This window comes from Phaethon aethereus (genome assembly GCF_964289735.1).
Source record: "Phaethon aethereus genome assembly, chromosome: Z".
Classification (NCBI taxonomy): domain Eukaryota; kingdom Metazoa; phylum Chordata; class Aves; order Phaethontiformes; family Phaethontidae; genus Phaethon; species Phaethon aethereus.
This window is the reverse complement of record NC_138577.1, coordinates 88,617,654-88,631,410: the sequence shown is the minus strand read 5'-3', so window position 1 is coordinate 88,631,410 and position 13,757 is coordinate 88,617,654. Positions and strand designations below refer to the sequence as shown.

The window sequence follows — 13,757 nt, the reverse complement described above, 5'->3', positions numbered from 1 at the left end:
GGAAGCACCATCACGCCTAACGGTGACTTTGGAGGACAAATGCTATGACATTCAACATCCCCCCAGTTTATATACTGAGCGGGACGTTGTATGGTGTGGCCAGTGTGGGTCAGCTGTCCTGGCTGTGTCACCTCCCAGCTTCTCGCTGGAGGGCATCGGAAGCTGAACAGTCCCTGACTAGTGTAAGCACTACTCAGCAACAACTAAAATACCCGTGTGTTATCAACATTATTCTCATAGCAAATCCAAAACACAGCACTATACCAGCTACCCAGAGGAAAATTGACTCTATCCCAGCAGAAACCAGGACAAATATTTTAGTACTCTCTTAAGGCTTTCATTGGGAATGATCCCATTATTTTGAACACTCTTGCGATGCAGCAGGTTGCCATGGCTGTCAGTGAGAGTTAAGATTGCAGTTATTCTTTCTAATGATGAGAACTTGAAAGATGACAGATGGATATGAGTTTCACCAAGCACTTGTACATTGCTCTGGCTTTGTCTTTCTGGATCATGTTCGCTTATTTGGGTTGGTATCCAAATAACGTTTGCACATACCATATGTTTAGCACATCAGTGAGGAGTGTTGCTTTTCACATACTGAGCTTGGTTATGAGTGTTTTAGCAGACGGAAGAAGTGCCCACAGGTGATGGTGAAGGGCCTTGCATACGGGAACTTTGTAGCCTCCTCATGCAGTAAAAACAGTATTCCTTATTAGAGATGTTCATAGCCAGGAAACTTCTACTTGTCAGCCATGGTATTTGGGCCTTCCCTTGGACCATTTCACAATATTTCCTTTTGTCAAATTTGTTCTCAAACTGTTCTCAAGTTATAGTGGGGGTGGAAGATGTGTATGACTGTGGGAGGGCGATTCTTTTATTTCTAAAAACCATTTGTCTTTGGTTTGATTGAGGACCTCCATGATTAATGTTGCAAATTATTTAGCTTTCTTAAGTGGATATGAAATCCATATAAATCTGTAAGGATAGTCATTGAAAAAGTGCATGTCAACAGATGCAGAAAATAAATGAATGTAGTAAATGCTTTCTGTCTGTTTACAGAAGGTGGTCTTTTGACACTGCAGTGCATTTTCCAATGTCTGTCTGCAATTAATAAGCACAAATCACATTGTACCATCATATGCAAGTATGATTGGTGATACTTTAAAAAAGGAGATAAAGTAATATCACCTAGTTCACCTGCTATGTCACTTCTGCCTTGTTATTTTAATTATTTTCTGGGTGTTTCTTTTTCCAATACTGAAACCTAAAGAACTGAAATAAATACAAATTGCTTAAGTTTCCTACCACCTTTTAGGTTTATGAAGTAGGAAGACATTGAGATGTGTGATATATCCATCTTTGCCACCAAATGAATTAATCATTTTTCAAGTTTAATGGGAAAGATTCAGCGGTATAGTGTTTTCTTGACAAGGTAAACATCAACTCTAGCTGTAATTCACAATGTGTTTAAAACAATTATTCTATATCATTAAAGTTAATAATATGCACATTAACCTCTGATGTAGTCTGAATCAATACTGCAGTTTGGGAGATGTGACCCCTGAACAGCTTTGTCTAAATATTGATTTCATTGTCATTTGTATAAGGTATGAAACAAATTACATGCCTCCCTAATATCATTAATGTAGCCCCATTGAGCTACTGAATTTATGGCTTCTTATAATGCATGACAAAGCATTACGGAATTATTGAAGACATTGTGAAATACACTTCCTTAGTGTGCTAGATTTGATTGTGGAAGGCCAATGCCAACACTCAATAACTTTCAAACACTTTGCCGTTCAAAGAAAACCCAGAGAAGAAGAAACCACTCTGTAGTATACAACTCAGTTGTTAATTTCCAGCCGACAAAGTTCCCTTGGGTTCCAGGAGCAGTAATTTATTCTACAGCTTTCTATTTGTATATTTGTAGCCTTACACGAATATAATGCATATGCTTGTATTCTCTGCCAAAGGCAAAGGTTGTTCTCTTCCATTAGTGTAGGAATTCAAAATAGGTAGGAGGGATAGCATTTCTCTGTCTTGGCCAACGTTTATAGTAGTTGTCATTAGTGTCATAATTTAAAATGTGAGTTAAATAATTTACTCCATGCTGTGATTTCTTCCCTTTATTGCCTCTTTATTGCAACTGTCTTCTCACCATGCCCCTCATGTTTTTGTTACTGCTCCTTCCATCATAGCTGTTCCTCAGATCTTCCACACAACACCTTCCAGGAAATTTCAGGGAGATACTAATATTCCCTTCTTTTGCTTCCTTCCTCTTCAGAGAGCTCTCTTTTTTTACACAACCAAGCTGTTCTTAAGCATGAGGTTCAGGTGTCTACTTTCTTTCTTCTCCTTTCCAAATACAAACCTTGGCCTCATGGATATCTGAGAAGCAGCCTAGTATATACTAAGTTTCATGTCTTGCCCCTAAACTTTCAGTTGGGATGGTTTTTCTTGCTCTTTGCTTGGTGTCTAAGCACTGCCCACCTGCCGTCATTGGCTATAAGCTGCATATTTCACATTTGGGGGAATGCGCACACACACTCTTCCTTTCCCTATTCTTTCTCTTTAGATCTCTTTAGATTAAAAAAAAAAAATCAACTTCCATATCCAGTCTAGGATACCACTGCCATTATCTACATATTACATTCTCAAGGAACATCTTCGTACTTTCTCCTGTGGTGGCTTTCATGCTGAGGGACCTTCTTTTAAGTATATGCAAAGCTACTTCATTGTGCTTTAATGTGTACAAAAATCTCAACTGTGTTTGAGCTTCTGCTGTGCTGAAACTGCGGCCCATCATTCCAGCTGATACCGACTCACTGTTTAATTGTACTCGCCCATTTTCTCTGGTGTTAGACTTTTATCTGAGACTGTCTTTAACGCTTTTTGATTTTGGGAAGAGGATTTGTACAGCGTGAAACATGTAGGGCATAGTAATCTTTGGATAAGTGTCATAGGTGCGATGTTATTACCAATAATATGGAATAATACATTTCCTACATATCAAAATGTTCTAATTATGTTATCAGTACAGCCAGTGTAGGATTGGCACCTTTAAAGCAAAGTTCTTTTAACTGTGTCAGAAGGGTGCTTGGCACCTTTTAGGAACACGCTGCTTTTTCAACAGAAAAGTCTATATGGATACTTCTTTCCTTTTCTTCTTTTCTTCTCCTTTTCTCTTTTTTCTCTCTTCTCTCTTTTTTCTCTTTTCTCTTTTTTCTCTCTTCTCTCTTTTCTCTTTTCTCCTTTCTCCTGCCCCTCCCTCCCTTCCCTTCCCTTCCCTTCCCTTCCCAAAAAGGATGTTCTTTTAGTGAAGTATGTTAATCTATTACAGAGATGAACATCCTGTTATGATCATCTTGACTATAATGCTGGCCATAGGACTTCTCTGAATTAATTCCTGAGAGTATTACAATGCAGCTTAGGAAAACAAACTAAAAAAAACCCCACAAAACTAATTTTTCTTTAAACTTGCTCATGGTGGGTTTTCTTAGTTCATAACTTCTGTTCCAAATTTTCTCTTCTAGGTAAAAGTGACCCATTTTGTGTAGTTGAATTGAACAATGACAGACTGCTGACACATACTGTCTACAAGAACCTCAATCCAGAATGGAACAAAATCTTCACATTGTAGGTGTTCAGATTTTGTGAGTGTTTGGGGGGGTTCGGGTTTTGGGGTTTTTTTTGGCAGAGGAGTATTTTGAAGGGGATATATGTGTGAATCAAAGATACATGTACTGCTGATTCTGAAGAAAGAGATAGTGGTGACATACTGATACTTCTAAACCAAACAGCTGAATATGTTTTTGAGGATTAAAACAATGAAAAAAAATAGAGAAGAAGTACCATTTTAAAGGTAAAAAAGAAAGGTCTGTTTCTTGGAAACCAGGTATGAGTAATGCTAAGCACTCCAGACTCCTGCTAGTTCTAGTGAGAGTTTCAAGGGCCAAATCCAGTGTGATGGGTGGAAAAAAGGATATTGTGAGTATGGCCTTTATTAAAATGTGGTTATTAACTTTTAACATTAGATAACTATACAAAGGAAGAAATTTTAAATGCATTCATACGTCTCTGAGCTATGATCAGGTACTTTCTCCGCTTGTTCTTTCCATTTACGAACTGCACTTCTCACGATACCATCTAGTATCATTCTAGTACAATGCTGCTATTGGGTAAAATGCAGTTTTAAACATTTTGTTTACTGGGGAGTAATGTGGTTGGTTTTTTTATCCCTCTGTTATTTTGATGGCAGTAAAAGGCTGTAACAAAATAGAAAAAAGTCTTCCACAAACAAAATGTTCCTTTTACTTGCCTTGCTCAGTTGCCTTCTTTCTCTCCCTGCTTCTCTCTGTTGGACTGCAATGTGACACCAATGAGTAGAAAACTGAGCGGTTGAAGGTTTCTCTGCTGCTGAAATCAGCTAACAATCCGCTGCAAAACCAGTAGAAGCTTTAGCTTTGTGTACATTTAGTTCACTTTATCATAAATTAAAATACTATGTTTTGCCATTGACCTCAAAACACAATCTGACTTTAATTTTCTTTTTCTTTCCCCTTTAAATTTGTCATTCATGTATTTGGCATCCGTAGCTTTTCTTGCCCTGCAGTGAGCTTTCAGGAATAAACTCAGAACAAAAGAAAAAATCTCACAACAGTTGTACTTCTCATTAGCTGATTATCGTAGTTCTCATTTATGTATCTGCAAAACCACACTATATTCTTCATTAATTTATTTTTAATTATTTACTTACAGAGCCAGTAACTAATCAACCTCTGCTGCTTGACAGTGTTCTCTGCATAAGAAATTGCCTGGTTTTGTAAAGGACAAAAGACTAATCAGGAATCAAATAGAAAAACTCAAAAGGCCTTCAAGGAGAGTTTTCACCTCTCTTCTACATATATTTGCATTGAGTGTTTTATTTATCAGATTTGTTAATTAATTTTGGGCTAGCAATCCAGTTTCATCTGGAGGCATATATTTTACTGAAGTTAAACTGCTTGGCTTGGCTTCATATTTCCTGGATCAGCCATTTTAGGAAAGATGGGTTCTTTCAAATAATTCTGTTTTTAATTCTGAATAAGCAATGCAAATTTTTCACTTGAGAGTTTGACATTTTGTTGTGTGTGGTGGTGGAGTACCTAATAGCTTGCAGGCAGAAAATGGCAGTAGCTGCAAAGACGCAGGATGTGCTTGTGTAGCTTGCAGTTATTTTCGTTTGCGAACCCACAGGTCTCCCAGTACTAGCAGTGGGAATTGCTGCAGCGACGGCAGTGTTTAGGGGGTAGGCTTTAGGGGCTCTCGGTCCTGCTGCCTGCGGCTCTCAGTGCCCCAGAGCTGCTCCGCGCTGCCTCTCCGTGCAGCTCCCGCGGCGCCCGGTCGGAGCTTCGGCGCAGCGTCCTTCGGAAAACTTCTGCTGGGGACGGCTCGCAGAGAGGGAGTGCAATCGCTGCAGCCCTTAAAAAGGATTGTGGCTGTGCAGAGGGATGTCTCGTTTGCTTAGGTTCTGTTCTCTGCCATGGTTTGGAAGAATAGATGGGTGTCTGTTTTTGCTAACCGTTCACAGTTTTGCCCTGGGTTCCCGCTGGTGTAGGTGACTTCTCTCTTCGGTGTGTGCTTCTCCCTTTGTAGCAATATTAAAGACATCCACTCGGTGCTTGAAGTGACAGTTTATGACGAAGACCGCGATCGGAGTGCTGACTTTCTAGGCAAAGTTGCTATACCGTTGCTGTCTGTAAGTTTCATTCACCTGACATACCGCTCTGTATTTTTCCTGCTGAAGGGGGTGGGGGAAAGAAAAAAAAAAAAAGAAAAAAAAAAAAAAAGATTTGCAGCTCTGTGTCTGTCATTTCTCAACCGAGGTCTGTAATAAGAACACTAAAATTTTAACATACTCAATTCACGGCCATGTTGAATCCCATGATAGTTAATTTTTCCTGACAGACTCGGTCCTGGTAATGAACAGGTACTTGTCAGACTTGCCACAGTTGTTTTGGGTTCTCTGTCAGTTTCAGCAGCTGCGGGTCAGGGGTCACCGGGGGGGTGTATTCAGCGGAGACCGCGAGACAGACGGCTGTCATGTCCTTTTCCTGCAGATTCAAAATGGTGAACAGAAAGCCTACGTCTTGAAAAACAAGCAGCTGACAGGGCCAACAAAGGGGGTCATCTATCTTGAAATAGATGTGATTTTTAATGCTGTAAGTCTTAACTTTGGCTTTTTTGTACTGCTAAAGAGTTCAGTTTCATGAAAGCTTTTGTTCCTGATTTGTAGAGAATTTCTGTCATTCCTCATTTTCCCTAAGCCTTGATGTATACTACAGAATACTCCTCTGCCACTGCCTGGCACACCCACTCTTTTTGTTGCTGCTGCCGCTGCTGTTGCGGCTAATGTAAGGAGCAGCAACTCCTGCCTCTGTGTACGTTTGTGTGTCGCGGGCTTGGCAGCCATGACTTTGAAACTTCGTAATTTTTGCAAATTGAAGCATGTGTTATTAGTAAGGAGCGAGTAAGCCTGAAATATTGACACACATTTTAATGCGTAGGTGAAAGCCAGCATACGAACCTTAATGCCCAAAGAACAGAAGTACATTGAAGAGGAAAACAGACTGTCTAAACAGGTAAAGAGTAAGGAAACACTAATCCTTTCCAAAAGCCTTAATATCAAGTGTGCACATCCAAATATCTGGTATCATACTGCTGAGTGTAAAGAATAACATTTTCATTACCTGTTTACAAAAGAATATGATAGGTTGGAAAAGGCAGAAACAAAATACATGGGTTTATTGTGTCTCCTCTACAAATTGCAGCTTAATTTCCATGAAATACGTGAATAAGAACACAGTTGAAACCATCAGGTTCCACACATATCAGATTATAGCACAGGTGCATGTAAACTAAGTCTTGCATAAATTTTTGCTGCTAACCTTGACCCAAAAGATCTCCATTTGTTGCAGGGTCGAGAGTCTTTCAACAATCTTTTAGCCAAATTTTAAACAGGTTAATTGAGTAAAGTTTGAATGAAAGGTGAAAGCAAACTAAAACTCTTTATTACTTGCCAGAGTCCTGTGGGTAGAAAATGTCTGGACCCTTTTTGTTTTTCCTCTGGATATTTTTGCTACACACAGCTTTAATGTTTTGGTAAAAAATACTTAAACTCACATCTTATCTTTTTCTGCACTTGAACTATTTTTGATCCAATTTTTCGTGTTCCACAAATGATGTATTTTATATGCAGAGAACTGGGCTTTTGGTTTGACTGTGGAAACAAGATTTTTGTTGTTCGCAGTGAAAAGGCAAAGGTCTCAAAACTATTTTTTATTTTGCTGAAAGCTTATAGGCTTGAGTGTCATTTAAATTATCTGCTGGATGAATTTTATATCAGTTGTATGATGTATTTCGTTAAAAAAGATTTCAAGACTCGCAATACTTCTTTCTTTACTGTTGCGAGTAATGCAGTTACTAAAGCTGCATTTTGCACTTCTATTCCAGCAAAGAAGCAGCAAGGCCTTTTATTCAAGATTCATTCTTCTCACCCCTTTCATAACAGAAAATGGCACTGTAATTTTTGCAGATGGCAGGAGGAGTAAACTTTAAATACCCACTTGGGGTTGGTGGTTTTTTAGATTAGCTTGCACGGGGTTCCCCACCACAATACCATTTAAGGTAGGGGAAAAAAGGAATCTTTATGACTGATGCAGTTGCATTTTAAAAATCCACATTTTCCAAGAGCGAACATATCTAGCATTTTCTGTGCGACTTGGTACACAAATTAAGTCATTCACTGGTTTGTTCACTTTTTTTGGTCAAGTGTATTGCCATTTTAGAGGATTTAAGGGTATTCTCCTGAATCGAAACCCAGCATGCTTGTGTCTCATCTCTAAATAGATCGAATGTATGTAGTTAAAGTTACGTTGATAAATACTTAAAACCCTGTCATCAAAGTACATCACAGTAGACAAGTTTGTTACAAATGGAGGAAAAATTGTATGTAGAGTGTGCAAGTGACCTTAATTCGATTAGAGCAGTGATTTTGCATGCGTTCAGGTTAGCGTCTTGCAGCATCTTTTTATTAAGAAAGACCAAAATTTCTTAAGTGCTTGAGAATGGGGAAAGTCTTGCCTACTTAATAAAACTCTGAAATCTTAATAACAAAACCATTCGTGAAATTTTGCAAGTGGCCTTTTAGAATTGAACGATAGTTTGTGTACCGTTTAGAGTTAAACTCAACCAGTATCAGATGACATAACTAACAAATTCTCTCTCCTCCAATAGTCTCTCAAATTTTAAACTATCTTTCTCAGTTTGTGAGCTAGAGAGCTTAACATGTTATTTTCTCAATCTTCACCCAAATTAAGAATGGCAATAACGTAAGCATGAGCCTCCTCTGAAGCTTTTGGGGTTTTGAAACATTTTCATTCTTTCATCTTTTTAACAGCTACTGTTAAGAAACTTTATCCGGATGAAGCGTTGTATCATGGTGCTCATAAATGCTGCGTACTACATTAGCAGTTGCTTTGACTGGGATTCTCCCCCAAGAAGTCTTGCTGCTTTTTTGGTATGATCTTCCTTATATTATTGTTAATCACGCGCTGGTGTATTTGCGTTCTAGACTGAGAGATAATACACTTTGATGTAGGGGTTTCTTAATTTTATTTATTTAAAACTTTGCATTATGGACATTCTGCAAATCATGTTTATTCACTTTTTTTAAAAAGTAATTAAGTTTAAAATGTCACACAAACAAGATAGAAAGTTGGGGGTTGTAATTTATAGTTGTACAAATAACATAAGCGAGTGATACCACTCAAAATACAGTCGGTGAACTACTGAATGATGTGTCTTGAGCTTCTCCCACATTTCTTTTGTTAAATTTTGTTTGGCCACCTTCTATATTGCATATGTACACTAAAACTTCACAAATTCTTATACATATTATGACTATAAACTTAGCATTATTTTGTCCTCCACATATTGATATACGTTACACCTGTAACTTTTTTAGAAGTGCAGAGCTCTGGACCCAAATAGTTGCTTCCTTACTAAGTTTTAGTGGTCTCGGTTTAAAAAAAAAAAAAAAAGAAAAAAGAAAAAATAACAAACCAAACCAAACAAACCCAAAACCAACTTTAAAATCATGAATGCAAACAAACTGGTACCTTACAAACATTGAGCTCTGGTCATAGTTAATTGTGAATTAATAGTGGGTTCATTTTTAGTGATTTAAATGAATCTGCTATTTCTCCATAAACATTAGCTTTATTAGCATTAACCTTTTTTTTTCCTGTTAAATTTTGAAAATTCTAAGCATAATTGTAGATTACATTATGTTTCCCAGATCAGTATCTTTTTACTTTCAACATCATATGAGCTACAAACAAGACTAGAGTCCCCATTTGTTTTTTGCCTGCGTCATCCCACCAGGAGTGAAAATGTATGCATGGGCACACTTTCTGGAATACCTAGATGTATTAAGTTGGCTGAAATACTGAAGTTATGAGCCACTCCACCACTAATATGAACAGGGAATAGTTTTGATGTTACTTTGAATAATTATAGAGGGAATCTGGTGACAGTGCTCCTGGCTTGGGTGCCTGAAGCTCAGGTGCCTGAAATTTGGAGAAATCAGACAAGGCATTGGAGCATTTTACTGCACTGGAGCACACACTAAATCATGGTGTTTTGCAGGAAGTTTCTTCTAGCAAGGCTCCATTTGTAGTATGTGACTTGTTAAAATGTTAGATGTTAAACCCCGCTGTGGCCTGTCAAAGGATGGCAGCACGCTGTTGGTCCTTGGTTGCAATGTTCACCAGGAGTACAGGAGATACATGTGCCGTTCAAACACTCAGCCGTTTTACACTTTTCCTGATGTCTGGAGTAACTACAGGGTGTGCAAAGATCTAAATATATGTGCTACTCTTTACTTTAAAAGACGATTTGTCATTTCAGTGTAAAACCATCAAAATTTCATAGAAAAATGGAGGTTTCTATATAAAACTCAAATGCTCATGTTGCTATTACTAATCCAGTTAGTAAATACTCATCTGTCTTAAGTCTGATTTTAATATGGATATGGAATACCTGCCTGTTACTGGTGGAAGAAAGGGAAATGGGAAGACATCCTATTCTTTGGGGCAAATGAAATTCTTTCTTTCTCATGGTGTGCTGCTGTGGCCATGGAAGAAATTGTTGTTGCTGTTAAATTGTAATTGTTTCTGATCATAGAAGAAATTCAGTGTCATAGTAAGTAGTTGGAAATACATAAAACACTGAATTTGAGCAGGGGGGTCTATAGTCAGTATACGTCATTACTGTAGTTATAGTGTATTGCAGTGGAAGCTTGATTTGATTTTTATATATATTCATATTTTATATATATGCAGGTCTCAGAAGCCTGCTTTTCTTAGTTTTCTTTTAGTATTTGTTTTGCTTCGTGGTTGTTGTTGTAGTTACAGATATGTTACATCTGCATCAGTGCTGTGACTTCACAGACGTGTTCTTGCTCTGTATGCCAAGCGTATCCTGTGCTTCTCAACCTGATGTCATGCTCTCCAAATATCAAATCATCCTCTGCTGGGCAAATATTGATAAGTTTTTGCTAGCCAAGTCAAATCTACATGAACTTCTATCATGGTCATGAGGTGAGGATTTAAATGGTTTCTGGAGTTTCATAGCTATCATAGGCCCTTGAAAAATCTTGAGAGTTTTTCTTGCATGTGTAATGCTGAATTATGCTACACTTGAATTTAATAGAGTCTATAAAAAAGCTGTACTTGTATATATCATTTTCATCTCTTCACTATTATACAAATCGTATCTCCTCTTGAAGTTGTCTCCCAGAGGTTAGAGGATGTCACAGTGAAATGTCAGTGCCAAAAAGGCGATGAGAAATAGGCTGTTCTGGAGGTTTCCAGCTCTGTAGGCAGACTAATAAATAATGTACGAGAAGTAAACTTTTAAACTAACCATTTCTTCTTTCCTGTTGGATTTGAAGATGTACCTTGATCGATAACGTCCTGATACAGATTTACAGGCGTTTGTCATAAGTTACCTATCTAAGGGTTGATTCTTCAGATCTTCCATTGTCCCAAGTTCTTGGCATTACTATTACAGGTACCCTTGTCTCATACCTCACCCCGTGCCTTTACTTTCTGATGCTGCTACTGTTATGGGAGACCACAGGTGAAAAAATTCTGGCTGACTAGCCCAATTTTCAGAAATGTAGTTGTAGTTAATGAGAGAGATCTGGAAAGGAGGACTACTCTTGGAAATCCACAGAAAGCCTTGATTAGTGTGTTGACTCTACGATAAGGTACAGTTACCTGCTTCATCTCTGCATGCGGAAGCGTTCACTGCAGCTCTTTTTAAAGTCATTCTCCTTGGAGAGAACAATGTCAGTCGTTGAGACTACAAGTATTCATTGAAGGGGCTTGCTGATTATTTATACTCCAGAACTTAGCCATCTCAAACCTTTACATTATTTGGGACATTTTAGGAAAGGAAATGCTTTATTAAATGTTTAGGATGGTCCTTCTCAAATCTGTCCAAAGGCACCAGCTCAAAGACTGGTGTTGCCCATGCTGTACCTAGAAGTACAGAAACCTAGAAGTTAAATTTTCAATGTTCTACATTATGCATTTGCTCAACTAAGCAATATTTTACCTGTTTCTGTTGACCTTCATTAAACTTAACCACCTTCCCTTGGGATTTTGTCTGAATGCCTTTAAGTTTTGACTCCTCTTTTTCTGTGCCTCAGTAATTCACAGCAGAGGAGTAACTGCTACCCAGACATAATTTGTTATATTTTTGTGCTCACATAACTGTGACACATTATTAGCTGTTATTTTTCAGATATTCAAATATATTTCTAAATAGTTCATGAAACATAGGTTGATCTGGCTAGAATATGACTTCAGATTTGAAGCATTGGAAGGTTTTATATTCTGTCCTCCTTTTTCATATTTATTTCCTGTTAAATAAAGGAAGTGTATAGCAACAATGTTAAGTTAATGTTTCAGTTCCAGAACAGCTTTATTATATCACATGCAGCCCTGTTATGTCTAGAGGCTCATCAAGAATGTGCTACATGCTTGTGTCTATGCTTCTTACACATCTAAATGCAATGGAAAAGAATAGAATATGTAGAGTGCCCTTCCTGTAAATTCACTTGATTTTCTGTATTTAAAACAGACCTTTGGATTATTTAGCAGTTAATTTTTATATATTTTTTAATTCAGTAATTAATATGGTATGTTTTGGGCAGAAGAACTTCATTAGAGTATGCGAAAGTGGATGTTTTTTCTTCAGATTAATCTACCGTGGGCACTGAAATGTGTACTAAATTGGGCCTAATTTCCATCAGCTTCTTGACCAGACATTTGTGTTCTTGCAGATGTCAGTGAGTGCAATGTAGGGGGAAAAAAGTGTACGTTCTTTTTTCCAGTACTGTCATTTCTCACTGTAATGAGCACAAAAATAATTGGACAACTGAGCTATCAGTAAAAGGACACACTTCAACGTGAGTCAATGAATTATTTTATGGGACAAACTTTAATCTTTAAATGTGATTGTAGATAATTTGTGCTACCATCTGTCCGTTTGGAATTCTTTTAGCCTTTTCAGTCGTTATACAGTAAGTGCTGCTGTGTTTAACATTAACATTTGATATTTTACACATTTAATTTCTGTACTGCTGCGTGGTCCTTGGGGAGCTTCGCTCTAGTGCTACATGAGAGAGACAAAGTATTGATCAGTTAACATTTCAGCTACATTTATGTATGTCGCAAAATTAATGAAAATGCCAGACAAAAATGTCAGAGTGCACAAAAAGGTAGAATTTAAATTTGGTAGTTTAATGAAAAGTTTAAGATGTGCATTATCAAAAATGTCCCCTTGCCTTTAAAGTACAATTCATAACTGAGTAACTAAAGGGAACCACATATTTTACTTAGAGGAACATTGAACATGAAATATGAGAGAATATATAATCTTCAAAGTGTTTGGTATCCCAAAATGGCCTCAGTAAAGTACTTTAATTGCCTGCTTGAACATTTAGCTGTTACTCATAAAATAAACTTGTTTCCTTTCTCATTTGGAAGCAGAGTACCCTCACCCAATCACATGTGTACATTTCAGTATGTCCTCAGATTAAAGCTTGCTGGGAACATGTTCTCCTATTCCTGTTTTTACTGCTCTGAATCTTTCTATACATGTGTATGCATGCACATAGAAAATATTTTTGTTTCTTAGGCTTTGAAATATTGATAAAATGACTAACCCTGCACCCAAGTCATTTGTCAGGTCTAACTCACCTTCGCTTTGTCTTCTAACGTTACACAATTCGTGTGTGAAAATGACATAGTAGTGTCTCTAGCCCTTGATTAAGTGTTAGTTCTCTTGCACATACACCCTTTAGTTGTGGTTGTGTCATGCTAATTAATTGAAATGGAGAAGGAGGCAAGAGAAAAAAGAGCTGGTCCCTAGCAGAAAATGACACAGTCATTTTGTCAACTTGCTTAGCTTTTCCCTATTAAAAAGGGAAATGATCACTACTATGTATTTCAGAAGCAACTTTCACTCAAAGCTGGAGGACAGATATGTTTTGGGAAAAACCTGGTACGGTACCATCAGGAGTGGGAGTGCACTTGTGCTGCTTACTAAATATTTTCTTTTTTTTTTTCCCCCCACCCTGTAATTGTAGGAGAATCAGAATTCTGCAGATATTTAAGAGTTCATAGATTTTGTCATTGTTG

The 13,757-nt window shown here is 37.6% G+C and overlaps 1 protein-coding gene across 1 annotated transcript in view; it reads left to right on the top strand.

Annotated features, from left to right (window-relative positions):
* Positions 1–13,757, top strand: part of MCTP1 (multiple C2 and transmembrane domain containing 1) — a gene marked incomplete at its 3' end in the record, with an annotated part of 282,449 nt that overhangs the window by 176,953 nt on the left and 91,739 nt on the right. Inside the window, exons 11-15 of the mRNA XM_082012858.1 lie at positions 3,540–3,642; positions 5,641–5,743; positions 6,105–6,206; positions 6,552–6,626; positions 8,444–8,563. Coding sequence (XP_081868984.1) covers positions 3,540–3,642; positions 5,641–5,743; positions 6,105–6,206; positions 6,552–6,626; positions 8,444–8,563 — 503 coding nt within the window. The remainder of the gene's footprint in view (positions 1–3,539; positions 3,643–5,640; positions 5,744–6,104; positions 6,207–6,551; positions 6,627–8,443; positions 8,564–13,757) is intronic.